Raw genomic sequence first — 27,813 nt, forward strand, 5'->3', positions numbered from 1 at the left:
ACTTTCTAGGCAGGAAAATAACAAAGAATTTAAGATGACTTTGAGGGAAAACTGAAGCCAGGGTTTGGATTGCTTTCATAGTTTTAGAGTGACTGATAAAATATGTATATACCTGTTCACACAGCATATTGCATTTCCATATATTCCCTTTCTGATTCATTTTTATGCTCAGAACAAAGCCCACCTATTATTTGTGATAATATTTATAGATATTAGATCTATTTGTTTCCTAGCTAGTCCCCAAGAGTGGGTGATTCTGAGCATCCTCCATAGTGGTGGTTTTTAGATTGTGTTCTTCAAACCCCATGATTCCTTGATGGCACCGTGAGGTAAAGGAGACTTAGTGAACAGGACTCTGCTTTCCCTGCCCCTCTCCCCAACTTCCAGGGCAACTGGAAGGGCAACTCCTTTTTATCTTTTCGCATATTGTGTTCCAACCAAAAGATTTTATTAGAAGAAAGGATTCTGTTTCTTAGAAACAAACAGAACCCCTTGGTAACAATAGATCTGCTTTGCCTTTTAACTTGGATACTGGAATTGCTATAGAGATGGTATTCTAGAGACTCTGATAGTCACTGGAGAAGCGTTGCCTTTGTCAAATTCTTTAAACTCTCTTGTGGCCTTGGAGTCTTTTTTTTTTTTTTTTTTAACTTCTTTTATTGGATATTAATTCTTAACTGGAAAACGGAAGTTTTTATCAAAGATATGTTTGTCAGGGAGGGGCACAACTCAAAAAGCCAAGAGGCCTGCAAGGCAAAAGTACTTCTCTGCATTGTATTTTTAGTTTTACTTTTGTAACACTTCATGTTTGAGTTCTCTTCTCTCTAACACTGTAGAAACCCTAGTAATGCCATATTTCTTCACACTGAAATATTTAGTTGACTACCAAATATAACCTCTTTCAAAAACTCCAGAGATACTTTTAAGGGCATAATCCCATACCACTGTCAATTCTAGTAGCTCCCTTAATTTAACATCCATGTGGTTCTGATTTTTAAAAGTACAGCTGATGCCATATTGGTCCAGTTAATGTCATCCTGGAGTCTTGTGGGTCTGCATAGCAGCTGCCCTTAAAGATGTTTTTAAGAAAATGTTTAGAACTAACAACTGTCTAAGTCTCTCATAGTCTTATTTAACAGTTGTTTATTTAGTATTTACTTTGTCCCAGGTACTGTTTCTAAGTACTTGAAAATTAATAATTTTTATAACATTCCTTTGAGGTAGGTACTATTGTAACCCCCACTTTTTAGCTAAAGAAGCTGAGACAACAGAGATGTTAACTCACAAAAGGTTATATAGCTAGTTAGAAAAACTTTTTACTTAAAACTGTGCTTTGAGTTTGGTGGGATAGTAGAGTCCTTTAAATTCCATAATGTTTTTTTCTTTCTATTTAAGGTTTTGAAGTACAGGAAGAGGGTTACCTGGCAAAAATCCTGATCCCTGAAGGCACAAGAGATGTCCCTTTAGGAACCCCACTTTGTATCATTGTAGAAAAAGAGGAAGATATACCAGCATTTGCTGACTATAGGCCAACTGAAGTAACTGATTTAAAACCGCAAGCACCACCATCTACCCCACCTCCGGTAGGTATGCTTCTAGAATTGAGGTAACACTTATCTTATTCATCTCTAAATTGAGGGATTAGATTGCATGATATTCTAAGTTCCTTCCAGCTCTCAAGATTCTGTAAATAAGGAGATGGTTAGGGGCTCAATTGGTAGAGGCTACAACTCTTGACCTTGGGATTATGAGTCTGAGCCCCAGGTTGGGTGTAGAGATTACTTAAAATATTTTTAAAAACCTTTTTTTTTTTTTTTTAAAGATTTTATTTATTTTATTTGACAGAGATTACAAGTAGGCAGAGAGACAGGCAGAGAGAGAGAGAGGAGGAAGCAGGCTCCCTGCCGAGCAGAGAGCCCAATGCTGGGCTCGATCCCAGGACCCTGGGATCATGACCTGAGCCGAAGGCAGAGGCTTTAACCCACTGAGCCACCCAGGCACCCCTTTTAAAAACCTTAAAAAAAAAAAAAAAAGGAGATAGCTTTTGTGGAGATCTGCAAGTATGTGGCAGTGCACCATTCCCCCGATAGTCAGTTGTTGGATCCTTGTAGCTTTTTTTTTCTCCCTGCTGTCTTAGTCTTGCTAAGCACAAAGCCAAGGTGACATGCTCTTTTTTTTGCTTTAGGTATAGATATGCATATGGACGTTACTGTATACAGTTGTTCATGAACAACATGGGGTCTGGGACACCAACTCTGCGCACTTGAAAATCTGTGTATAACTTTGGATTCTGCCCATATTTAACTAATAAGCCTACTGTTGACTGGAAGCCTTACTGACCATGTAGACAGTAGACAGTCAATTAACACATAATTTTGTATGTATATGTATATGATACATATTATATGCTGTATTCTTTTTTTTATTATTTTTAAAGATTTTATTTATTTATTTGACAGGCAGAGATTACAAGTAGGCTGAGAGGCAGGCAGAGAGAGAGAAGGAGGAAGCAGGCTCCCTGCCGAGCAGAGAGCCTGATGCGGGGCTCGATCCAGGACCCTGGGATCATGACCTGAGCCGAAGGCAGAGGCTTTAACCCACTGAGCCACCCAGGCGCCCCTATATGCTGTATTTTTAAACCACAATAGAGAAAGTGTTATTAAAATTGTAAGGGAGAGAAAATACATTTATAGTAATGTGCTGTAAAAAATCCATGTGTAAGTGGGCTTGTGTAGTTCAAACTCGTATTGTTGGAGAGTCAGTTAATCTTTGTTACTGTCAGTACTCTTGGTATTCACTTATGCTGGGTCAAGCTTATTTTTATAATATATTAGAACTTTGACATCACATGTCTTGTTTTGCATAGAAGCTAGTCTTGTCATAGTATGCTATACAGTATACACTATATACCTAAAATGTAGGGGCGCCTGGGTGGCTCAGTGGGTTAAGCCTCTGCCTTCTGCTCAGGTCATGATCCCAGGGGCCTGGGATCGAGTCCCGCATAGGGCTCTCTGCTCAGCAGGGAGCCTGCTTCTCCTCATCTCTCTCTCTGTCTGTCTCTCTGCCTATTTGTGATCTCTCTCTCTGTCAAATAAATAAATAAAATCTTTAAAAAAAAAAAAATATATATATATATATATATACCTAAAATGTACTGGTATGCACTCCAGGCTGAGATAACTCTGTGATGAGGCTTCTGTACATGTTAGAATCATGTGAGTTTAGATGAAGGTACACATTTCTGTCAGAGAAACTTGATTCCTGACTTGCCTACATTTGTGGGGAGGTGGCCAGTAGTAGTTACGTCTTAAGGTACTTTCAACATGGAAATTCCAGTGTAATTTATTATTTTGAAATGAGGTTAAGTAAAAACAAAACAATGTTCGTCATGAAAGAGAATGAGAATAAAGACACAGCAAGAGATGAAAGTAAAGAAAGTCTATCAGGATATTACATACTGATTAGCCATGTTAAATCCTATGTCTCCATGTTATCAGGGAGTAAGAACATGGTTCTGTCTTTGACATAAAGTTGTATTATTACTCTTCATATTGCTGTATTATGTTGGTTAAGTAGGAAAAATATGCATAAGATAGAAGTTATTTTGATTTCTTAATAAATGTAAGCTCTTCATCTCTCAGACCAGTCTTTACAGTGGTGAATTAACAGTTTGTAACTTTTCTCAAAAGGTGGCCCCTGTTCCTCCGACTCCCCAACCTGTAGCGCCTACACCTTCAGCCACCCGCCCAGCTACTCCTGCCGGACCCAAGGGAAGGTTGTTTGTTAGCCCACTTGCAAAGAAACTGGCAGCAGAGAAAGGGATTGATCTTACACAAGTAAAGGGTAAGTTTGTCTCTATACGAAGGGGCTGTAAAGATAAAATTTACTTGAGATTCATTCTTAAGTCCAGCAAGGACAACTCTGTACGGTTATCTTATTTGGAATGGTGCAGAAAAGGATGAAGGAGGGAAGTCATCTCCTTTGTTGCCACCACAGATAGGGAAACTTAATGTGCTGTGTTTAGCTCATCTAGGATCAACTTATATAATGTGGATAGCCTTTTTTCCCTCAGTTCATGGGAACTGCTTAATTTTTAGTGCAAGTGTAATGTGCTTGTTCAGCAGAGTTGAGTTTTCAGACTTGACGATGTAATAAGAAATCTCTATTGCTGCAAAGCTGACTGAATCTAGCAGTACACAGCATAAAATAGAAACCTGGGGTGATTGGAAATGACTTGAATGAGAAAATATAAAACTGAACTAAAGTTTTTGAGGGCAAAGGAAAATGTCTAATTCATATCTTTTTCTCCCCAAAGAGAAAGTATAGCGTACTGATAAGAGCATGAGGTCTTGAGTCAGAGCATCCGCGGTTTACTTTTGGCTTTATCATCTTCTGTGTGATATGACTTTAGGTGAATTACTTAACTTGTATATGTCTGTAGGTGCATTACTTAAACCATCTGCTTACCCATTTGTGAAGCTGAAATAATAGTGTATATTAAAACAAGCAAAGGGCTTAGGATAATATTTAGAATATAATAGATATTAAGTAAATGTATTCTGTTCATATTAATATTATCACCTGGCATTTAAATGAATGTTTTTGAGCTGAAATGTAAGGTGATTAGAACACTTATTTGGAGAAGGGCAAATGACTCATCCTGAAGCCTGGTTTGATGGCTACTACTATGTGCTAGTCACTGAATTGCCACATTTAGCATGACATTTCTTGAAGTAAGAATTATCATTCATCATTTTTTTGGATATGAAAATAGTCTTAAGAGTCTCCCTTTCTGTTAAGTAGTAAAGTTGCAATTTGAATCTGGTTGTTTCTCCAGCTGCCCAGCTATGGGCACTCAGTGCTGATTATCATCTGTCTGTTGTCTGTTGTGTGGTTAGAAGGCAAGATAGTCCCAAAGAGTAAGAATAGGATATTGTAAATTTTTTGGCCTTCAGAGGATTCTTATAATATTTGAAGATGCTTTTTTCCATCTTTATGTTATTTCATTGGTATGTTGCCATTTTTTATGTGTATGTGACTAGCATTAGGGATAGCAGTGTAAGTCAGAGTAAATTTTAAGGAGAGTGGAGGGACTGGGTTAATAATTATATCCAAAGACTTTAGACAGATGAAGAAGGATGTTTTATGAGATACTTAGCAACACTGGTGCTGTACCAAAGATTTAAGTGGGAAAGTCAGGCAGTTAGAGTTAGGCGATTTATTTACTGTTATTTAAACCAATATTCATGGAGTCTTGTCTGTGCATCACTTGTTCATAAGATAGACAAGATTTCAATTTTAGATGCTTATGTTAAGAAAAATAAAGAGTTAAACAGAGAGTACAGCATAGTAGCTAAGTGTATGGGCTCTGGAGCTAGAATGCTCAGATTTGAACCCCAGCTCTGCTGTACACTACCTGTGTGACCTTTTATGTCTCAGTTTCTTCATTTGTATATAAAAATAATGCCTTCTAGGTTGTGAGGGTGACCTGAGTTAAACAGTGCCTGCACATAGAAAGCATATACAGGTATTAGCCATAATAATGAAAATAACTTGTGATTACCTAGGATGATCCAAATGTTGAGAGAATAAACCAAGTGATACACTGTTGAGTGACAGTGTGACTATATGTGCAGCCTGACTGCTGTTAGATATGGTGGTTGGGGAAGATCTTTCTGATGAGGTGACACTTGATCCAACCTGAAAGATGAGAAGGAGTCAGCTGTGAACCAGCCGTGTGAAGAACTGGGGACAGAGAGACCAGTACTACATAAGCTGAAGTGGAGAGAGTTTGCCATGTTTGAGGAACATACAGGAGGCCGGTGTTAATAGAGGGTCTAGTGGCAGGAGGTGGTGAGGTTGGAAAGAAACATAGGGGTGAGAACAAGGACTTGGCAGGTCATGGTAGAATTTGAATTTTATTTAAAGCACAGCAGGAGGCCACTAAAGGATTAAAACAAGGAAGTGACATAAAATGATTTACATTTTTAAAAGATCACTTTGGCGGCTTTGTGCAAATGGGTTAAATGAAAGCAAAGATTAAGATGCTGTTAAGAGGGGCGCCTGGGTGGCTCAGTGGGTTAAGCCTCTGCCTTCAGCCCAGGTCATGATCCCAGGGTCCTGGGATTGAGCCCCACATCGGGCTCTCTCCTTGGCAGGGAGCTTGCTTCTCCCTCTCTCTCTGCCTGCCTCTCTGCCTACTTGTGATCTCTCTGTCTCTCTCTGTCAAATAAACAAATAAAATCTTAAAAAAAAAAAAAAAAAAGATGCTGTTAAGATGCTGTTGCTGGAACTGACAGTGGTGACTTAGACAAGCATGGTCAGAGGGGAATTGGAAAGAAATGGAGAGCTTCAAGATACATTTTTGACAGAATCAACAGAACTTAGTCAAGGATGATACCTGGGGACTTGACAGCAGTTATTTCAAAACAGAGGTCTGCTGGAAGCCTTCTGGGTAGACTGAAAAGGAGAAAATGGATGGAGAAATGGAAACAGCATCGTGGACGATTTGTTCAAAAAGTTTTGCTATGGAGGGTAGGAGCTAGGATAGTGGTAGGTGGACCCTAGGCTTGTCTTGTCCCTTGAATACAGCTAGTTAACTATCAGATCATTCTGAATATCCAAGAAATCAACGTGAGGACTGATAGAACAAACTGCGCAACCAGACGGGGAGAAGAGGCAGCATTAAGGATAGTAGGAAGTTAGGAGATGTAGTTTTGGGGATAAACATCATGGGTACTGCAGAGGGGAGCGTGGTTGTGAGGAGAGGCAAGAGAACGGAGTGCTGCGCAGGAATACATACAAGGGGAATACTTTCCCAAAGCCATTGGCTGGGAAAACGAGAGGGGCTGATTTTCATGAGTTTTTGCAGCCAGCGGGGCTCAAAGACTGAAGTTTTTTTTTTTTTTTTTTTTTTTTTTTTTTCAAAGACTGAAGTTTTGAGGTCTACAGTCTTGGCTAGGATAGACACCTGAGAACACTGCCCTGTTCTTGGACAGCAGGCAGGCAAGCAACCCCGGGGCCAGTGGTATGATCTGAGGATCTCCTAAGGCATATGGAGAATCACTTGTTAGCTCTTGGAGTGCATCTCTGAGACGTGGCGTTGCCTCTACGGGAAGAAAAACAGCTGGCCACTGCCGTTTCCCTCCCCTACTCCTCAGCATAAACCAACTTCGGTAAATAGCTCAGTGCCAGCACTTGCTGTGTAACCTGCTTACACCAGGTCCCATCCCCCCGTGCTCTGCTAGTACTGCATTTCTCAGGCAAGTGCATCTAAGAACCAGTGCAACAGGTCCCTTCCTCAGAAGATCAGCAGAGACACTCTCACGTACCATATCTCCTGACCATAGAGTTCTGCAAAGGTTCAGTTCTAGTAACATCAGGTAGCATCAGGTTTCATTTAACAAATGGATCAGAGCACACCTAGTTAAAACTCGCTATACCCTGACCAAGGTCCAAACACTGCCCTCTGCAGGCAAGGACTGATGGCTAGAGCAGCCAACACACACACAGCCGCAGAGTGTGTGCAGCTCACTAGAGACACTCCTTGAAGTGCCAGGCCCTGGGCACTGTATGACCTCTTCTTAAAGCCATTACTCTCTGGAGCAGGAAATATAACAGGCTTTTCTAACACACACAAGACAGAGACCTAGACAAAATGCAGAGATGGAGGGGCGCCTGGGTGGCTCAGTGGGTTAAGCCACTGCCTTCGGCTCAGGTCGTGATCTCAGGGTCCTGGGATCGAGTCCCGCATCGGGCTCTCTGCTCAGCAGGGAGCCTGCTTCCCTCTCTCTCTCTGCCTGCCTCTCTATCTACCTGGGATCTCTCTCTGTCGAATAAAAAAAAAAAAAAAAAAAAAAATCTTAAAAAAAAAAAAAATGCAGAGATGGAGGGATTCATCCCAAAAGAAAGAACGAGAAAAGGTCACAGCCAGAGATCTAATCAAAACAGATACAGGGGCGCCTGGGTGGCTCAGTGGGTTAAGTCTCTGCTGTTCAGCTCAGGTCATGATCTCAGGGTCCTGGGATTAAGTCCCATATTGGGCTGTCTGCTCAGCAGGGAGCCTGTTTCCCCCACCCCCTCTGCCTGCCTCTCTGCCTACTTGCGATCTCTCTCTGTTGTCAAATAAATAAAATCTTTAAAACAAACAAATAAAAACAGATATAAATAATATGCCTGATGGAGAATTTAAAATAACAATCATAAGAATACTTGCTGGGCTTGAGAAAAGCCAGGAAAACATCAGGGATGGGGCACGTGGGTGGGTCAGGTCATGATCTTAGGGTCCTGGGATCAAACCCCGCATCTGGCTCCCTGCTTGGTGGGAAGCCTGCTTTTCCCTCTCGCTCTCTCGCTGCCTTTCTCTCTCTCTCTCCCTCTCTCTCTCTGTGATAAATAAATAAATGATTTAAAAAAAAAAAATCAGGGAGACCCTGACTGTAGAAGTAAAAGTTAAAAAAGCAATCAGGCAGAAATGAAAAATGCAGTAACCGAGATTCAAAACGAGGTGGATGTAATGACCACTAGGATAGAAGAAGCGGAGAGATGAGTAAGTGATACAGAAGTTAGAATTATGGAAAATAATGAAGCTGAATAAAAGAATGATGGATCATAAGTGTGGACTTAGGGAACTCAGTGACTCAATCAAACATAGTAACATTCATATCATAGGAGTCCCTGAAGAAGAAGAAGAAGAGAAAAGGACAGAAGTTTGGAGGAAATAATAGCTGAAAACTTCTGTAGTCAGGGGAACAAAACAGACATCCATATCCAGAGACACAGAGAACTCCCATGAAAATCAACAAAAGCCAGCCAATGCCAAGACATACTGTAGTTAAATTTGCAAAATACAGTGATTTTAAAAAAAAAGTCCTAAAAGCAACAAGACAATAGAAGTCCCTAGCTTACAAGAAAACACCCCTAAGGTTAGCTGGAGATTTCTCCACAGAAATTTGACAGGCCAGAAGGCAGTGGCATGATATATTCAACATTCTGGGGGTTATATATTCAACATTCTGGCTCAGTGGGTTAAAGCCTCTGCCTTTGGCTCAGGTCATGATCCCAGAGTCCTGGGCTGGAGTCCTGCATCGGGCTTCTTGCTCAGTGGGGAGCCTGCTTCCTCCTTACTCTCTGCCTGCTGCTCTGCCCACTTGTGCTCTCTATCTCTCTGTCAAATAAATAAATAAAATTTTTTTAAAAAACCCTCAAAGAAGTAGGGGTAGAGGAAACATACCTCAACATCAAAAAGTCGATACATAGGGGTGCCTGGGTGTCTCAGTGGGTTAAGCCTCTGCCTTCGGCTCAGGTAATGATCTCAGGGTCCTGGGATCGAGTCCTGCATCGGGCTCTCTGCTTGGCAGGGAGCCTGCTTTCTCCTCTCTCTCTCTCACTGCCTGCCTCTCTGCCTGCTTGTGATCTCTGTCTGTCAAATAAATAAATAAATAAAATCTTAAAAAAAAAAAGTCCATACATGAAAAATCTATAGCTCATATCATCTCCGGTGGGGAACAACTGAGAGCTTTTCCTCTATAGTCAGGAGCAAGACACGATGTCCATTCTCACCATTGGAAGTCCTAGCCTCAGTGATCAGACAACAAAGAGAAAAAGAAATAAAAACAATTCCCACATTGGCAGGGAAGAAGTAAAACTTCCACTATTTACAGATGTTACGATTCTCTTAAAAAACCCAAAAAACTCCACCAGAATTCTAGAACTGATACATGATTTCAGTAACATCACAGCATACAATATCAACATACAGAAATCTGTTGCATTTCTATTCACCAATAATAATGCAGCAGAAAGAGAAATCAAGGAATCAGTTCCATTTACAGTTACACCAAAAACTGTAAGATATGTAGGAATAAACCTAACTATAGAAGTAAAAGATCTGTTCTTTGAAAACTGTAAAACACCGATGAATGAAATTGAAGATGACACAAAGAAATGGGAAAAGATTCCTATCTCAGGTTTGTGGCTCTGAATTTAGAGTACATTTAGTCATTTAAGTGTACTTTTTTTTTTCTTTAAGTAGGCTCCATGCAGGGCATGAGGCAAGGCTTGAACTCCCAACTCTGAGATAAACCCAGAGCTGATATCAAAAGTCAGATGCTTAATTGACTCAGCTATGGAGGCGCCCCTATGTGTGCACTTTTTTGTCCTCAGCGGCATTAAGCTATTCTGATGTTGGCATTGAGCAGACAGACACTTTAGAGGTTGACCAGGGAATAAGTTTAACCATGATCCACAATGTAAGCGGGGTAGGAAGAACAGAAGATGATAGGAAAATGAGGGAGGATGAGAGCAGTCGAGGCAGTGGAGTGGGGGTCTTGGCGAGGTTGAAGAAGTTTTGCAGTAGGAGGGAACGGTCTAGAATAAGTGAGTTGAGAGGATCAGTGATTGTGTGTTGTTTCCTGGCCGCCATCTCTGTCACCAGATGCGTCTTTTCCACACCAACACTCAGCTCTCTGCTACCACCTGGGTGTCGCACTTGAATTCTGTTCTGACACTAACACTCCAGCATTAACATCGGGCTCCACGGGATTAAGGACTCAGTCCCACAAGACTGCCCCTCTGTTTTGTTTTTTGTTTGTTTTAGATTTTATTTATTTGACAGAGAGAGACAGTGAGAGAGGGAACACAAAACACAAGCTGGGGGAGTGGGAGGAGGAGAAGCAGGCTTCCCACTAAGCAGGGAGCCTGATGCAGGGCTTGATCCCGGGACCCTGGGGTCATGACCTAAACCGAAGGCAGATGCTTAACGACCGAGCCACCCAGGTGCCCCAGACTGCCCTGGCTTCTGATGCCAGTTGCAAGTCCTGGGGACCACCCATACTTCTGACTCACTGACTATAAGTCAGGAGTTCCCAAGATCTCTGCTTCAAGTGTGCGAATTCACTAGAATGACAGAACTCAGGAAAGCACTGTATGTACCATTACCAGTTTTATTGTAAAGGATACCACACAGGAACGGTCAATAGAAGAGATGCACAGGGCAATGGTTGTAGGGGAGATGGGAGCAGAGCTTCCATGCCTTCTCGGGGAGTACCACCTTCCTAGCACACTGATGTGTTCACCAACCCAGAAGCTCCAAATCTTGTTTTTAAAAGAGTTTTTTTGGAGGTTTCTATAAGAAGAGTGGACATATATATGTATATATTTAAAGATTTTATTTATTTATTTGACAGAGAGAGATCACAAGTAGGCAGAGAGGCAGGCACAGAGCGAGAGGAGGAAGCATTCTCCCTGCTAAGCAGAGACCCAGATGCAGGGCTCGATCCCAGGACCCTGAGATATGACCTGAGCTGAAGTCAGAGGCCTAACCCACTGAGCCACCCAGGCGCCCCAAAGAGTGGTTATTTAAATCCTTGGCCATGAGTTGTTAAACTCAGTCTTCAGTTTCCCTGCCCTCCTTGCAGAGACAGATGACTTAGCAAATGTGACCAAAATGGAATCATTTGGGGAGAAACTGTTTTAAAGCCTACACCCTAATAATCAGTTTGATTTGTCTCATAGCTACTCCTAGATGTTTCGTATTTATTTGAAGCAAAGCACTTTCACATCACTATCCCGTTTTATCCCCACAACCTTCCTTTGAGCAGAGGCTGATACTGTATCTTTCAACTACAGGTGAGACTAAAGACCAGCAGAGATTAAGTGACTCCAGTCTTTTAATTCTTATTTGACGATCACCCTACATTTTTTACTCTTTGTCTGCTGTTCTTCCCTTTAAACCATATTACTTTATGATGGCCTTTTGTGCCTTCTTCATGAGATAGGCAAAAAGACTTAAAGGATTTCAGCTGACTCCTGGTAGGAAATTCCTGTGGGTGGCTAAAACCCAACCCAAGGCAGGTGATACTGCAGGTTTCCTTCTCTCAAGGGGCTGTGGCAGATCTGCCTTGCTGGTAAAGAGAGGTTACGGTTTCTGTTGTTTATAAAGGTGGGGTATCTAATAGGGGTACTGCTACCTCTGTTCTAGAGCTCCAGGCGAGGATAAACACAATCATAGCCAAATCGTTTTTCATAATGAAGGAAAGGAGTTGGGACGAACTGCATACAACGAGACTCCTTTTAAAAGTCTGCCTTGGGGGAAGATGAATCAATTTGACCAAATTTTTTCTAGAAGTGGGCCAGTGTAAAAGGTTATTATTAAAATAAATATAATTATAATTATAATTAAAATAATATTAAAATAATAACTAAATTCTGAATCTCCTTAGAATTAAGGTTCAGGATTATGTTTGGGTCTGAAGTTAAACCTGATTGGTTGTGGTTGGGAAGAGGAAGGAATTAAATGAAAATAAAAGCAACCCCTTCATGAGAGGATTTGAAGATCTTTCCTTGTGTGAAGGATTTGAAGATCTTTCCCTGCACGTACTTCATTCCCAGTGTCTGACACAGGTCAGTTAGAACCTTGGCCACTACAAGAAAGCTCTAAATGATGGAGACCATACAAGGAAGGAGTGATTCTGAAGATGAGATCATTGCAGTTGATTTACTCAAGCTATCTTGGGGTGAAAAAAATTAACTTGCCTAATTTGCCCGAAACAATTGTTTTTGTACCTGCTGACTTTGTACAAAAGGAAATCTTCTTGATCAAATGAAATCTAGAAACCAAATGAGATCCATTTCAAGGTTCAGAAAGGGTTTTTCAGAGGTGACTAAAAGAGGAGGCAGCCAGACTTGGGGAAGTATAAATTGTACTTAGCATTATCCATATGTCAGTATTTTCCAATTTAAAAGTAAAGAACATGAAAAGATGAAGTATGGCTTCGGTAAAACTCTAGAAGAGAAGTACTTAACAACGAATATTTGCTGTAGTTGAAAAGAACCAGTACAGATCAAATGGGAGCACTCTGTGTGAATTATAATTAAAAACTGACAAGAGCTGCTGTCTTAGGGAGATGTTCAGGTACAGGGTGAGGCAGTGACCCCCTTCAGAGGGCCTTTGGAGAACCCTTAGGAACTTGCACTTCAGGATCATAGTGTTGATCTCCTAGAGGAACCAGTGGTCTGCTCTCACATATGATATTTATGCATCTCTTCCAGGCACGGGACCAGAAGGCAGAATCATCAAGAAGGACATCGACTCTTTTGTGCCTACTAAAGCTGCTCCTGTGAGTTAGACTTGGCTTTTTTGTTTTGTTTTGCTTTTGGTAGTTTGTTCCTGCAAAATATGCTGTCTAACCTATTTGACCCTTTCGTACATTACTTAGGATTGAAATAGCTTAACCAGAATTGTGGTTTTTTTCGTCTAATTTCACTGGCTAGCAATTTTGAGATATGAATGTGTTGTCACACAACATACAAAAGGAAAGATGATATGTTACATTGACATACATTCCAGTTTTGTTTTTTTTTTTCAGTAGTGGTACTAAGTTTTTCCTAACAGATTCTCTCCTCCTCGTTCAGGTCCTACTAAGTGACTTCTTACAAGTTGGTTGACTAGAGTTTAAGTTTTATGTAGTTAATTATTCCACACAGGGAGTAAATGCATATAGCCAACTAACTTCTTTTTGGTTGGTTAAAGTGTTAAGATAATTAGTTGAAAGGAAAGAAAATGATTTACTTAGGTGTTTGCTTTATTTATCTATTTTTCAAAAGATTTTATTTATTTATTTATTTGAGAGAGAGAGAGAAAGCATGAGTGGGGAGGAGAGGGAGAAGCAGACTCCCTGCAGGCTCCCTGTGAGTAGGGAGCCCATTGCAGGGCTCGATCCCAGGACTCTGGGATCATGACCTAAGCCAAAGGCAGAGGCTAAACAGACTGGGCTACCCAGGCACCCCTAGATGTTTGTTTTAAAATGAAAGATTTGGGGTATCTGGGTGGCTCAATTGGTTGAGCATCTGCCTTTGGCTCAGATCATGATCCCAGAGTCCTGGGATCAAGCCCCGAGTCGGGCTTCTTGTTCAGCAGGGAGCCTACCTCTCCCTCTCCTTCTCCCTCTCCCCCTGCTTATGCTTACTTTCTCTCTTTCTCTCTCAAATAAATAAATTAAATCTTTAAAATAAATAAGTAAATGAAAGATTCTTCATTTTTTTCTTAATACTGTTCATAAATTATTATCTTGTTTTATGTTTATCTCTAATCCTTTCAATTTAAGAATGCTTTGATTGCTTTTCTTGAAGGTAATTTTGCAAATACAAAATTATTTTGACGAACTAATCATTGAACAAAGAAAAATGATACTTAAAACTTCATCACAATTCTAAGTATAAAAATTAAAAGCAGACTTCTTAAATAAGCACAGTACAAATCCGAGTCCCTTCTGTTCCCTTGGGATAGAAATAACTATTTTCTATAAGCCTTCTATTAAAAAAATTTTTTTAAAGATTTATTTACTTATTTGTCAGAGAGAGAGAGAGTGAGCGTGCACACAAGCGGGGGAGGGGCAGGCAGAGGGAGAAGCAGGCTCCCTTTGATCATGACCTGAGCAGATGCCCAGCTCACTGAGCACCCCCGGCATCCCTATTTTCTATACGCCTTTTAGCATTTACTTTGCCATCTGTAAGAGTCACTAGCTTGCATCGGTTGCATATGCCAGGATTGAGCCACAGGTACTAAGAGCTTTTGTACTTCCCCTATAGGCTCCAGCAGCTGCTGTACCTGCCGCGGCTCCAGGAGTGGCACCAGTTCCTACAGGTGTCTTCACAGACGTCCCAATCAGCAACATTCGTCGTGTAAGAGTGTTACCCTGAATCTGCAACCAGAGCTGTGGGGGGCATCTTTGGGGGCATCCTTACTCTGATTGTTCAATTGCATCGACAGTTTGAAGCACTAGCAGAGACTTGTTTTAGTTGGGAATCTTAGATGCCCAGTTTAAGATGTTTGGTTTGGCCGATTCCATAATTGGGATAAACAAACATTGCCCTGATTGGATACTCCTAGAAGGAGCCCAGGTTCTGGTACATGTGCCAGTTCCATATTCCAGTTCTTGTAATGCTTGAGGTGACCATTACCAGGGAGGAAGGTAAAGGGGCAGAGTGAGCCCTGCATTAGGTAAAGCTTCACCTGAGCTAAGTTAAATGATGTTTTGATCTCTTTGTTTTCAGGTTATTGCACAGCGGTTAATGCAGTCTAAGCAAACCATACCTCATTATTACCTTTCCATTGATGTAAATATGGGAGAAGTTTTGTTGGTACGGAAAGAACTTAATAAGGTAAAAGGTCTGGAAATTCCGACTCTATAAACTCTAAAGTTCTTGTTTTTAACCCCACTGAATATTTACATGTTTACCTATGGTTTTTTTTACAGTATGCCAATTGATGTTGGAAAATGGTGTCCACTTATTTTACTTTTTTTAAAGAGAGGGAGAGAGGGGTGGGCCAGTGGTACGCAGCATTATACAGGTTATCTGTGACCTCTTGGGTCGCTTAATGTTCACTTGCACACTCTTCCTCACAACAGTGGTTGTCGACATTTCACCTGTATAGCTACTTTAGTCCCTTTGCACTTGCTGTTCCTCTGCATGAGATACTTGTCACTGACATCCACCTGGCTTCTTCCTTCACTGCCTCAAGGATTTGACTTAATATCACCTTCTCTGGATTCCTTAGTTACCTTATTCTAAAATTAAGGGAAGAGGAGTGGGGTGAGTGGTCAGTTTTCCCTTTAGTTCTTTTCCTATTTTTCTATCATTTAACATTATCTTACATACCGTATGTTTTCTTTATTTATTATCCACTCCTTTACAGTATAAGGTCCCTAAGAGTGGAATTTTTACCCATTTTTTTCACTGCCCAATATCCAGGGCTTTTAGAATTCTATACCTAGAACAGAACACCCAAATATTAGCTGCATGAGTAAAGCAGTGAAGGATTAACAGAGTAACTGGCTACAAGGGTTAGAGATGATAGCATGCATTTATTGGCAAAATATTACAGATGTTTTATAATACATTTATTTGAAAATTAGACATGAAAAATATATGTCCCGTGTATTATTTTATTCATTTAAAGTTTTATCTAGATATATTTTACATATTGTACCATGTGCCCATTTAGTTTATGATTCAGTGGCTTTTAATATATTCAGAGTTTTGTGACCAAAACAGTAACAATAACTTTTGGAACATTTTCATCATCCCAAAATGAAAGTATTCTCCCATTAACCATATTCCCCACCCCAATCCTCCCATCCCCCCTAACCCTGGATAACACTTACCTACTTTCTGTCTTAGATTTGCCTATTTTGGCTATTTCCTATAGGGATAGGGATTTCATTGAATATGTAGATCAATTTGTGGCATATTCCTTCTTAACATTCCTCCTCCATGAATATGGTGTGTCTTTCCATTTATTTAGGTCTTTAATTTCTCTCAATAATTTGTGCAGTTTTTCAAGTATAAGTTTTTGCACTTCTTTTGTTAAATTTATTCATAGGTATTTTGTTCTTTGTTCAGAGTTTTCATTGTTACTGTCTAGAAATACCATTGATTTTTGTATATTGATCTTGTATCCTACAACCTTATATTTTCTTTAGTGTGTTCCTTAAGATTTTCTGTATGCAAAATCATGTCATCTCCAAATAGAGATAATTTTGCTTTTTCTTTTCCAATTTGGATGCCTTTTATTTCCTTTTCTTGCCCAACTTTTCTGGTTAGCACATCTAGCAAAATGTTGACTAGAAGTGGCAAAGTGGACATCCTTGTCTTTTTCTTGATCTTAAGAGGAAATGAGTCTGGGGCACCTGGGTGGCTCAGTGGGTTAAAGCCTCTGCCTTCAGCTCGGGTCATGATTCCAGGGTCCTGGGATCGAGCCCCACATCGAGCTCTCTGTTCAGCAGGGAGCCTGCTTCCTCCTCTCTCTCTCCCTGCCTTTCTGCCTACTTGTGATATCTATCTGTCAAATAAATAAATAAAATCTTTAAAAAAAATAAAAAAGGAAGTGAGTCTTTTACTACTGAAGTATGGTTTTGGAACTTTTTTTTTTTTATTTTTTTTTATTTTTTTAAGATTTTATTTATTTGTCAGAGAGAGAGAGAGAGAGAGAGCACAAGCACAGGCAGAGAGAGTGGCAGGCAGAGTCAGAGGAAGAAGCAGGCTCCCTGCAGAGCAAGGAGCCCGATGTGGGACTCGATCCCAGGATGCTGGGATCATGACCTGAGCCGAAGGCAGCTGCTTAACCAACTGAGCCACCCAGGCGTCCCTGGTTTTGGAACTTTTGTAGATCTGTTTTATCATCAGGTTCAGGAAGTTCCTTTTTTTTTTTTTTTTTTTTTTAGGAAGTTCCTTTCTATTCCTACTTTTTATGACATGGTGGTTGAGTTTTGTAAAATGCTTTTTCTTTTTTAAATTTCTTTCTTTCTTTTTTTTTTTTTTTAAAGATTTTACTTACTTATTTGACCGACATCATAAGTAGGCAGAGAGGCTGGGAAGTGGGCTCCCTGCTGAGCAGAAAGCCTGATGTGGGGCTCAATCCCAGGACCCTGGGATCATGACCTGAGCCGAAGGCAGAGGCCTCAACCCACTGAGCAACCCAGGCACCCCTGTAAAATGCGGTTTTTTTTGTCTGTTGAGATGGTCATGTGATTTTTTTTTTTTTTTTAAGATTTTATTTGTTTATTTAACAGACAGAGATCACAATTAGGTAGAGAGGCAGTCAGAGAGAGAGAGAGGAGGAAGCAGGCTCCCTGCTGAGTAGAGAGCCTGATGCAGGGCTCGATCCCAGGACCCTGGGACCATGACCTGAGCCGAAGGCAGAGGCTTCAACCCACTGAGCCACCCAGGTGCCCCGGTCATGTGATTTTTGTCCTTTTTCTATTAGAACATTATTACATGAATTGATTTTTAAATGTTAAACCAACCTTGCTTCCATTTGGTCATGGTGAATAATTATTTTCCTATATTGCTAGATGTGATTTGCTAGAATTTTTTTTTGAGCATTTTTGCATCTATATTCTTCAGAGGTATTTGTCTCTAGTTTGTTTTTTCTTGGTCTGGTTTTAAAATTGGGTTTATACTGACCTCATAGGGTGAGTTGGGAAGTGTTCCCTCTTCTATTTTTCAGAAGTTTTTTTTTTTTTTTTTTTTAAAGATTTCATTTATTTATTTGACAGAGAGAAATCACAAGTAGATGGAGAGGCAGGCAGAGAGAGAGAGGGAGGGAAGCAGGCTCCCTGCTGAGCAGAGAGCCCGACGCGGGACTCGATCCCAGGACCCTGAGATCATGACCTGAGCCGAAGGCAGCGGCTTAACCCACTGAGCCACCCAGGTGCCCCGATTTTTTTCAGAAGTTTTTTGAAGAATTGATATTCTTCAAATGTTTAGCAGAATTCACCATTTGGGGAAGCCATCTGGATCTAGGCTGTTCTGTGTGGTTAGTTTTAAAATTACCATTCCTTCTCTTTATTACTAGTTGTAGATCAGTTCAGGGGTTCTGTTCCTTTTTGATTCAGTTTTGGCAGTTTGTGTCTTCCTAGGAATCTTCCATTTCATCTAAATTATCTAATTTTGGTGGGATATAGTTTTTCATAGCATTACCTACAAACCTCTTTGTTTTGGTAGGGTACATGGTAATGTCCTACTTCATTTCTGATTTTAGAAATTTGAGTCTTCTTTTTCCTTTGTCAGTCTAGCTAAATGTTTATCATTTTGTTGATCGTTTCAAGAACCAACTTTTGGTTTTGTTGAAATAAGTGAAAATGACTTAACATATGACATACCATAACTTAAGGGATTCAGCTAAAGGAGGACTTGTAGGAAGCTTATAGCTAAAAAAGGCATACATTAAAAAAGATGAAAGAACCAACTTTTAGTTTCATTTCATCCTTTGCACCTCAGGACATTTGTTTTCTTCTCCCAGCATCCCCAGCCAGATGATAAGTTTCAGTCTTTGGGAAGAGAGTTTAAGAAAATACAATGGTTTCTTGTCTTTGCAGATGTTAGAGGGGAAAAGCAAAATTTCTGTCAATGACTTCATCATAAAAGCTTCAGCTTTGGCATGTTTAAAAGTTCCAGAAGCAAATTCTTCTTGGCTGGACACAATTATAAGACAGTAAGTAAGATACTGCTGGGGACAGTATATATCCATCAGCAGTTTTCTTGTGCTATCTCATGTCTAACTAGGAGTGTAGGGGATGAGGAGAAATGGAATACAGGGAGGAAAAGGACATCAGTAGTTTGAAAACAAGGTAAAACTATGAGATAATGCTGAATTTAGTTAGTGAAAACTACAAGTTCTTTGAGTTTAGAAGAGGAGGTGAGTTTACAGATGTGAATAATTAAGTTGATAACAACTGTTACAAAGCACGGTTGAAATGGTTTTTGTTCACCAGTTAGTGGAGGCAAATTGAAAACAAAACCAAGAAACATTTGTTAATATTATGGTGGCATGTGACTGGCATGGTGCTTAGTGTCTTTTCACATCTTGTCTCATTTTAATCCTTATGACGCCCCCTCATGAACTAGGGGCCTTCACTCCCATTTTACAAACGAAGAAACTGAGGAGTGAATGAGTTAAATAACTTTCCTGAATTAATATGTTAGTGAATAGCAAAACTGTGATTGGAACTGGGATTCTGGCTCCTGCACCTAGCTTGTTCTACTATGTAGATTTTTAAATATTATTATTATCAATTTAATTTCTATTAAAATAATAGTATATACATTAGAATATTGCTTTGTGGCTTACAGTGACCTATGCAGCTTTTATTTATTTATTTTTTTAAAGATCTTATTTATTTATTTGACAGAGAGAGAGATCACAAGTAGGCAGAGAGGCAGGCAGAGAGAGAGGGAGAAGCAGGCTCCCTGGTGAGCAGAGAGCCTGAAGTCCAACAGCAAGCTATTAGTAAGGCTACACAACCTCCATAGGCTCTAGGGGAGAAGCTTCCCTTGCTTTTTCCAGTTTTGCTGGCTCCAGGCATTTGCTCGCTTGTGGCTGCATGACTCCAAACTGATATGGCCCTTCTTCTCTTCTGTCTCTTACAAGGTCACTTGGCACTGGATTTAGGGCCCACTCAGGTAACCCAGGATGATTTTATCTCAAGATCCTAATTAACATGCAAAGATTGTTTTTTTTTAATTTGATAGAGCATACAGAAGAAGGGGGAGTGGGAGAGGGAGAAGCAGGCTCCCCACTGAGCAGAGAGCCCAAGCAGGGCTTAATCCCAGGACCCTGCAGAGAACTTTTAATTAAATAAGTTCACATAGATAGATCCTGAGATTAAGACAAAGACCTGTCTTTTAGAGAGCTGTTATAAACATCTGTGTACAATTCCCTGTGTTGACTTATGTTTTTATTTTTCTTGGGTTGAAGTAGAATTACTGGGTCAAAGGGTAAATTGATATTTAACCTTTTAAGAGTATCTGAAGAGGGCGCCTGGGTGGCTCAGTGGGTTAAGCCACTTCATGATCTCAGGGTCCTGGGATCGAGTCCCGCATCGGGCTCTCTGCTCAGCAGGGAGCCTGGTTCCCTCTCTCTGCCTGCCTCTCTGTCTACTTGTGATCTCTGTCTGTCAAATCAACAAATAAACTCTTTAAAAAAAAAAAAAAAGAGTATCTGAAGAAAACACTTCTTTGATGAGCAGATCAAGGTTATAGGGCAAGTTCTGGGAAATGCCCTTTATTCTTTTATTCATATAGCCATCAACAAATATTGACCATGTATTGTTTGCTATATTCAGTGGTGAGCAAAATAAGAAATACCATGCTTACTCTCCTATGAGAAAGATTTTGGAGTGACAGGCTCATTAAAGGAAAGTTGTATTTGGCGGATGCCTGAGTGGCTCAGTCATTAACCATCTGTCTTCCACTCAGATGGTCCTGGGATCAAGCCCCGTATTGGGCTCCGTGCTGGGCGGGAGGCCTGCTTTTCCCTCTCCCACTCCCCCTGCTTGTGTTCCCTCTCTTGCTCTCTCTCTCTCCGTGTCAAATAAATTAAAAAAAAAAAAAAGTAGAAGTATTTGGGATGCTGGGGTGGCTCAGTCAGTTAAGTGGCTGCTTTGGGCTGGGGTCATGATCCCAGGATCCTGGGATCGAGTTCTGCATCAGGGTCCTTGCTCAGTAGGGAGCCTACTTCTCCCTGTACCTGCTCTGCCTGCGGCTCCCCCTGCTTATGTGCTCCCTTGGACAAATAAATATTAAAAAAAGAAATAAAAGGAAAAAGGAAAGAAAAAGAAAGCAGTATTTGCTGTGATACCTTGGCCATAGCCCCGCTGTGGTAGCTGCTAAAGGGTCACACACAATTATTCAACAAGGTCCTTGTGTTCACAAATGACAGTCCCATGACTCCTGGTCAGCTTGGGCACACTGAGGGATTTGGTACCCGTAATATTCTAAGGCTTGTGTCTAGAAGTAGCTGGAGTTCTTCCTCCATGTGAAGTGTTAATTTCTTCTCAGTTGCAGAACACTTTGGCAGGGGTCCTAACACAAACCCCAAGGAGGCTGTGGATACAATGTAAGAGTTTGGGAATGTGGATGAGGGGAAAATAGTTATTCCTTTCCACTAACCTCTAACTGAAATTTGGCATTTCTTCCTATTATAAATGTAGAGAACAAATCAAAGAGTTACTATTAATAGTACTTGTACTGGTGACCAATAAAAATCACTTACTTTCATATCAGATTATAGTTATTACAGGTATCTTTTAAAAGTGTTTTTTTGCTTTTGGCAGATCTCGTTATTGAGCTGATACATGTATCATAATTTTGTTTTTTGAATAGTTTGGTAATTGAATTTCAATGTAGTTTTTGTTTTTTTTTTTAAGATTTCATTTATTTATTTGACAGAAAGAGAGGCATCACAAGTAGGCAGAGAGGGAGAGGGGGAAGCAGGGTCCCTGCTGAGCAGAGAGCCTGATGCGGGGCTTGATCCAAGGACCCTGAGATCATGACCTGAGCTGAAGGCAGAGGCTTAACCCACTGAGCCACCCAGGCACCCCTCAATGTAGTTGTTTTTTTATTTAGTTGTATTTGTTTTGTAATTAAGTATTTTAATTAAGTAATTAATTAATTTAATTAAGTAATTAACTTAATTAATTTTAATTAAATAGGTAAACTAAAGTAAGTAAAATAAAATTAAATACTTTAATTAAATAATACTTTAATTTTAATTAATTAAATAATTAATTGTTTTGGTCAATAAGTATTTTATTTTCTGTGTTAAAAATATGTATTCTGGGGGCGCCTGGGTGGCTCAGTGGGTTAGGCCGCTGCCTTCGGCTCGGGTCGTGATCTCAGGGTCCTGGGATCGAGTCCCGCATCGGGCTCTCTGCTCGGCAGGGAGCCTGCTTCCCTCTCTCTCTCTCTCTGCCTGCCTCTCCATCTACTTGTGATTTCTCTCTGTCAAATAAATAAAATCTTTAAAAAAAAAAAAAAAAAAATATGTATTCTGGGACGCCTGGGTGGCTCAGTTGGTTGGACGACTGCCTTCGGCTCAGGTCATGATCCCGGAGTCCCGGGATCGAGTCCCACATCGGTCTCCCAGCTCCACGGGGAGTCTGCTTCTCTCTCTGACCTTCTCCTCGCTCATGTTCTCTCTCACTGTCTCTCTCTCAAATAAATAAATAAAATCTTTAAAAAAAAAAAAATATGTATTCTGAGGTGGGACCAAGATGGAAAGGTACCCTTGGCATAATACAGATTAGGAATCCTACTATTATGTTGAGACACCACCACCCTACATCCTGAACTCTCCCGTTTCTCCCACAACACAGTCCTGTCCCTCCACTCTTCCTTCCGTCTGCGCAGACTCTGCCTGCAGACTCCGCTCCACCAAGTTCACTTCACCTCAGAATTCAAGAAGTTCTCTTTGTGTAATTCTCGCTGAATGCCGGGCGAATGCTGGGGCTTCTCCACCTGCACCCGTGTGTCAGTCAGGGCAGGTGCAAGGCAGTTAGAGCACATGTGAAACCAAACTACTGACACATTTCTTGTTCATTTTTAAAAAGTCCAAGTTAAGAGGGCATAGCAAAATGTAAAAACTGGGAAAGCTATCCCTCTGGCTGAAAAGTACCCTAGACTGAGGTAAATGTCAGTATTCTTATTTAATCTGACACGTAAGCTCTTAGTAAATATTGCGATGATTACTGAAATTTTCTTTTTTCTTTTGAAATAGAAACCATGTTGTGGATATCAGTGTAGCAGTCAGTACCCCTGCAGGACTCATTACACCGATCGTATTTAATGCTCATATAAAAGGACTGGAAACCATTGCTAATGATGTTGTTTCTTTAGCAACCAAAGCACGAGAGGGTAAACTACAGCCTCATGAGTTCCAGGTAGGTATTATTTATTTCCTTTCTGAATATGAAGAATTATGTTATATTTAAGGGTGGCATAATGCTGGGCACCTGGGTGGCTCAGTGTTAAGGGTGTGTCTTGGGCTCAGGTCATGATCCTGGGGTCCTGGGATAGATCCCTGCATCGGGCTCCCTGCTCAACAGGGAGTCTGCTTGTCCCTCTCCCTCTGCCCCTTCCCACTGCTCATGCTCTCTTTTACTCTCTCTCAAGTAAATAAAGTCTTTTTATAAAGGGTGGCGTAATGCTTTTATTGCATTTTCCACCTTTGATTCTGCCTTATATTCTTATTGATACATGCCCCTGAATAAAAAAAAGTGAATATTAAAAAAAAATTAAAAAGTGAATACCCGGGGCGCCTGGGTGGCTCAGTGGGTTAAGCCGCTGCCTTCGGCTCAGGTCATGATCTCAGGGTCCTGGGATCGAGTCCCGCATCAGGCTGTCTGCTGAGCATGGAGCCTGCTTCCCTTCCTCTTTCTCTGCCTGCCTCTCTGCCTACTTGTGATCTCTCTCTGTCAAATAAATAAATAAAATATTTAAAAAAAAAAAAAAAAAAAGTGAATACCCTATCAAAATCTGAAAAGACATTTTCTAGCAGTTTGCAACACTTATGACTTATGTTCATACTGTAATGGTTGTGTATTTTCATTAAAGTGTGTTCCATTAAGGCCTACCTTTTTTTCCCCCTTTTAGTTTTATTGGTGTATAAATAGCAAATAAGAATTGTATATATTCAGGGTATATAGTTTTGATGTTTTGCTGTATGTATACATTGTGAAATGATCATAATCAAGCTAAGTCACGTCTGTCACCTTGTGCTCAATGTTTTCCTTTCCTTTTTTTTTTTTTTTTTTTTTTTTAAAGATTTTATTTATTTATTTGACAGAGAGATCACAAGTAGGCAGCAGGCAGAGAGAGAGGGGGGAAACAGGCTCCCCGCTGAGCAGAGAGCCTGATGCGGGGCTCACTCCCAGGACCCCGAGATCATGACCTGAGCCGAAGGCAGGGGCTGTAACCCACTGAGCCACCCAGGTGCCCCTTTCTTTCCTTTTTTTTTTTTTTTTTTTTTTAATGGTAGTTCAGAGGCCTTTCTTAAAGATTATCTCAAGGTCTTTCCACAGAACATTTGTCTTTTTTTTCCTGGCTTATGTTGACAACCAATTAACGTGATTTTTAATCTCTTTTCCTCTAGGGTGGCACTTTTACAATCTCCAATTTAGGAATGTTTGGAATTAAGAACTTCTCTGCTATTATTAACCCACCTCAAGCATGTATTTTGGCAATTGGTGCTTCAGAAGATAGGCTGATTCCAGCAGATAATGAAAAAGGGTAAGTATCAAAATAAAGAGGAAGTTGTAAGTTCATTTTCATTATATTATACCTGTTTGGTTTTTGGTGGTTGTTGTGGTTTTTGTTTTTATATCATACCTGTGTTTGAGTCTCGGTTTTATAATTATTGGCACAGCCTGTTGGAGGTTCAGGTACAATGAGGTGTGAGTATAGAATGAAGTTTTTCAGGACATCAACCCTTCTTTTACTGTATGCAGTTAGTCCTATTTGAAATGAGAAGCCTTATGTACTATAGGTCAGGGGTAAGCATACTTTTTCTTGGAGCAGGTTGTAAATGTTTTAGGCTTTGTGAGTCATGGTGTCTCTGTTGCAAATATTGTAGTGAGAAAGCAGATGTAAGCAATACGTAAATGAATTCCAGAATACCTACATTTGGCGGGATTTGGCCTGTGGGCTGTAGTTTGTCAGCCTGTGTTCCAGATGGCTCTTTGGTGTATAGAACTTAAAGAGTAGGTAGAAAATAATATCACTCGGCTGGAGCTGGCGTTTGGGTTGGTTACTGGCTAAAAGCTAGTAATTGCTTTCAGCATACCTAATACTGTTTTTATCTTTTTCTAGATTTGATGTGGCTAGCATGATGTCTGTTACACTCAGTTGTGATCATCGGGTTGTGGATGGAGCAGTTGGAGCCCAGTGGCTTGCTGAGTTTAGAAAGTACCTTGAAAAACCCATCACCATGTTGTTATAATTAACTGAAGAATTTCTAGACTCTCCCAGGTCACAGTGGTTCATTCTTACCTGATATAAATATATTATTACACAGGTGGTTCTTTTTATTTTAAACTTAACCAGTTGTTTTTGAGTCTGTCCAGATAAGTTATTTGTAATGGGCATTACTGAATTTTTTAAATGCCAATTACACCCACATATTGTACACATTTAATGAACACCAGATTTTGAACTGTGTATTCCTAGTCAAGGGAACATGTGGCCTGGCCTTTTGGTGATAAGTACTTCCATCGGGAACTGTAGAGCTAGAATTGTGGTTCCCTGTTGAAACAGATACACAAAGGTAATCTGGAAGAAACCTTGAGGTTTTGAAATTTAATTGCCTCAAATGTTTTGCTCATTTGAGAGAAAGAGAAGTCAAGGAAAAAAGAGAAGTTCATTCTCTTTGGAGAAAGGCTCTGAATTGAACTTGATTTTGGAATTTAACCCCAATTTAAATTTTTCTGTTACATGATCATGGTTTTTTATGGATGGGAAGGGTAGAGAACGTCAAGAAAAATAAGTGAAATTTTAAAAGTTAACATTCTCTTAGACTTCTCCAACCAGCTGTCTGTCCTTTGTTTATTTTTCTATGAATCCCAAAATGGTTGTTTTGCCCCTTGAGATGAAGATATAAATATAAACCGGCACTTGTTATAAAAGAATTTGTGTGGGTATTTATTTAAACAACTTAACATGTGTAATTTTGAGAGCAGAATTTAAAATTACCTCCAAATAAAAGAATATGCTTATAGAATTTAACAGAAACTAGAAATTATTCCTCAATAATTAACTGTTGGTTACTTGCAAATGAACTTAATTATCAGAATCTGTTACTCAAATGACTTTGGAAATCTGTTATCAAGAAACTGTGGAGTAAGTGTACATATGTAAAATATGGTTTCTAGTGAGATATGTGCCAAAGTCCATTTACCACCAAGTCCTGTCTGAAGGGAAGAGGGGGAGAGAGACATTGCTAAGCAGTTGGGAGTGCTAAAAGATTAGAAGCAAAGTGGTCATTTTCTACTTGGATAAAGTAAAAAATGTTCAGTGTATACAGAGAAAGTGTTCTGTGTTTTTCCACTCGGTGTTGTCTCATGTACAATAAGAAAGTCCTAAAATCCTATTGGAAAGAAACAAAATAAGTTGCTTGCTGCCTTATCAGCCTAAATATTTTTTTCCATTTTGTTACAATTTGCCTTTCTTCTTAGGGGAGGGGAAGTGGAAGAGGTGATATTGTGATATTCAGGATAATAAAAATGAATTTGGCATATTATCCCAATTCCAGACTTTCCATTGATGAGTTTTTAATAAATTATTTGGAATTGTTTATGATTATTTAAAATAAATCTGACCAGTGTTTCCTTGTATATATGTGGAACGGTCCCCTGAAATTTACGTCTTTCAGTGTTGAATCTGTTTCTAAATGTTCTTTATTAAATGGTGCAGAAATGACACTGCATATATTCCAGAATATTTCCCTCACTGTATTATGAAAATAGTACATAAATTGATTTTTCAGTAATTAGTAATGTTAGCTCGAATTGAAGATTGTGAAGAAGGAACAAGCTAATCAAAAGGGACCATCGGTGTGAGCCACACCTGGTTCAAATACATGAAACTTCAAAGATAATTCATTTTTGGCAAATGCTTATGGCTCTGTTGTTCCCTTGAAAGAAAAATAAAAGGTTGTCTTCTAATAAAAATTATTTGGAGTTAAAAATTAATCTGGGGTATAATCCAAATCTGGATTCAGTCTATTTTTCTTACCAGAACTGAAAAAAGTTTAAAATTTTGGTTAAAATTATTTAATAATTAAACTGTATGTTTTCAGTGTGTCTTATCTAATTTTTATGTGTTGGTAATTATTTTTCACATTAAACTAAAGCCAGAGGTAGCTATATACGTGTACACTTTTAATAGAAATGCATTTTAAGCATGTAGAATTAGTGAAAAAGAAGACTGAGTTTAGGAGGATGTAATCTAATACCTGAAGCTTAGGGAGTTAACTGAAGCACCGCATGGTGGATGGTGCCACACAGCGAGATGAAAGCATAGTCTGGACGTGTTAGATACTTTATACCAAACCTGAGGTTTGTGAGTGAAGTTATGGTATCCCAAGGCATGGTCTGGAAAAGGAGTTAAAGGAGTTAACTGGCCTGAGAGATCTTATGAATATGTTGCAAGGAGTACTTCTCACCTAGTAAAACACAAAGCCTGGAAAACTCGAGAATACATATATTATCACTACTGATAATGATCTAAAACCAAGTTTGTAGGGGCACCTGGGTGGCTCAGTCAGTTGAGTGTCTGACTATTGGTTTTGGCTCAGGTCATGATCTCCAAGTGGTAAGACTGAACCCTGCATAGGGAGTGTTTGCTTCTCCTCTCTTGCCTCTCTTTCTGCTCCCTCTCTCTCTCTACACCGCACCCCCCGCCCCCGCCCACACACACACTCTCGAACCTTAAAGAAAAAAAAAGTTTCTAGAAAAATCTAGTCTCTAAATTAAGGAT

At 39.9% G+C, this 27,813-nt stretch overlaps 1 protein-coding gene across 1 annotated transcript in view; it reads left to right on the top strand.

The window, feature by feature from the left end:
- Positions 1 to 27,147, top strand: part of DLAT (dihydrolipoamide S-acetyltransferase) — a 32,252-nt gene extending 5,105 nt beyond the window's left edge. The window contains exons 6-14 of the mRNA XM_059180446.1: positions 1,396 to 1,583; positions 3,690 to 3,843; positions 13,051 to 13,118; positions 14,590 to 14,682; positions 15,055 to 15,162; positions 18,882 to 18,997; positions 23,060 to 23,222; positions 24,434 to 24,570; positions 25,150 to 27,147. Of these exons, the coding sequence (XP_059036429.1) occupies positions 1,396 to 1,583; positions 3,690 to 3,843; positions 13,051 to 13,118; positions 14,590 to 14,682; positions 15,055 to 15,162; positions 18,882 to 18,997; positions 23,060 to 23,222; positions 24,434 to 24,570; positions 25,150 to 25,279 (1,157 nt within the window). The 3' untranslated portion in view covers positions 25,280 to 27,147. The remainder of the gene's footprint in view (positions 1 to 1,395; positions 1,584 to 3,689; positions 3,844 to 13,050; positions 13,119 to 14,589; positions 14,683 to 15,054; positions 15,163 to 18,881; positions 18,998 to 23,059; positions 23,223 to 24,433; positions 24,571 to 25,149) is intronic.
- The last annotated feature ends 666 nt before the right edge of the window (positions 27,148 to 27,813 follow it).

This window comes from Mustela lutreola, chromosome 1, assembly GCF_030435805.1.
Source record: "Mustela lutreola isolate mMusLut2 chromosome 1, mMusLut2.pri, whole genome shotgun sequence".
In the NCBI taxonomy this organism is placed as follows: Eukaryota; Metazoa; Chordata; class Mammalia; order Carnivora; family Mustelidae; genus Mustela; species Mustela lutreola.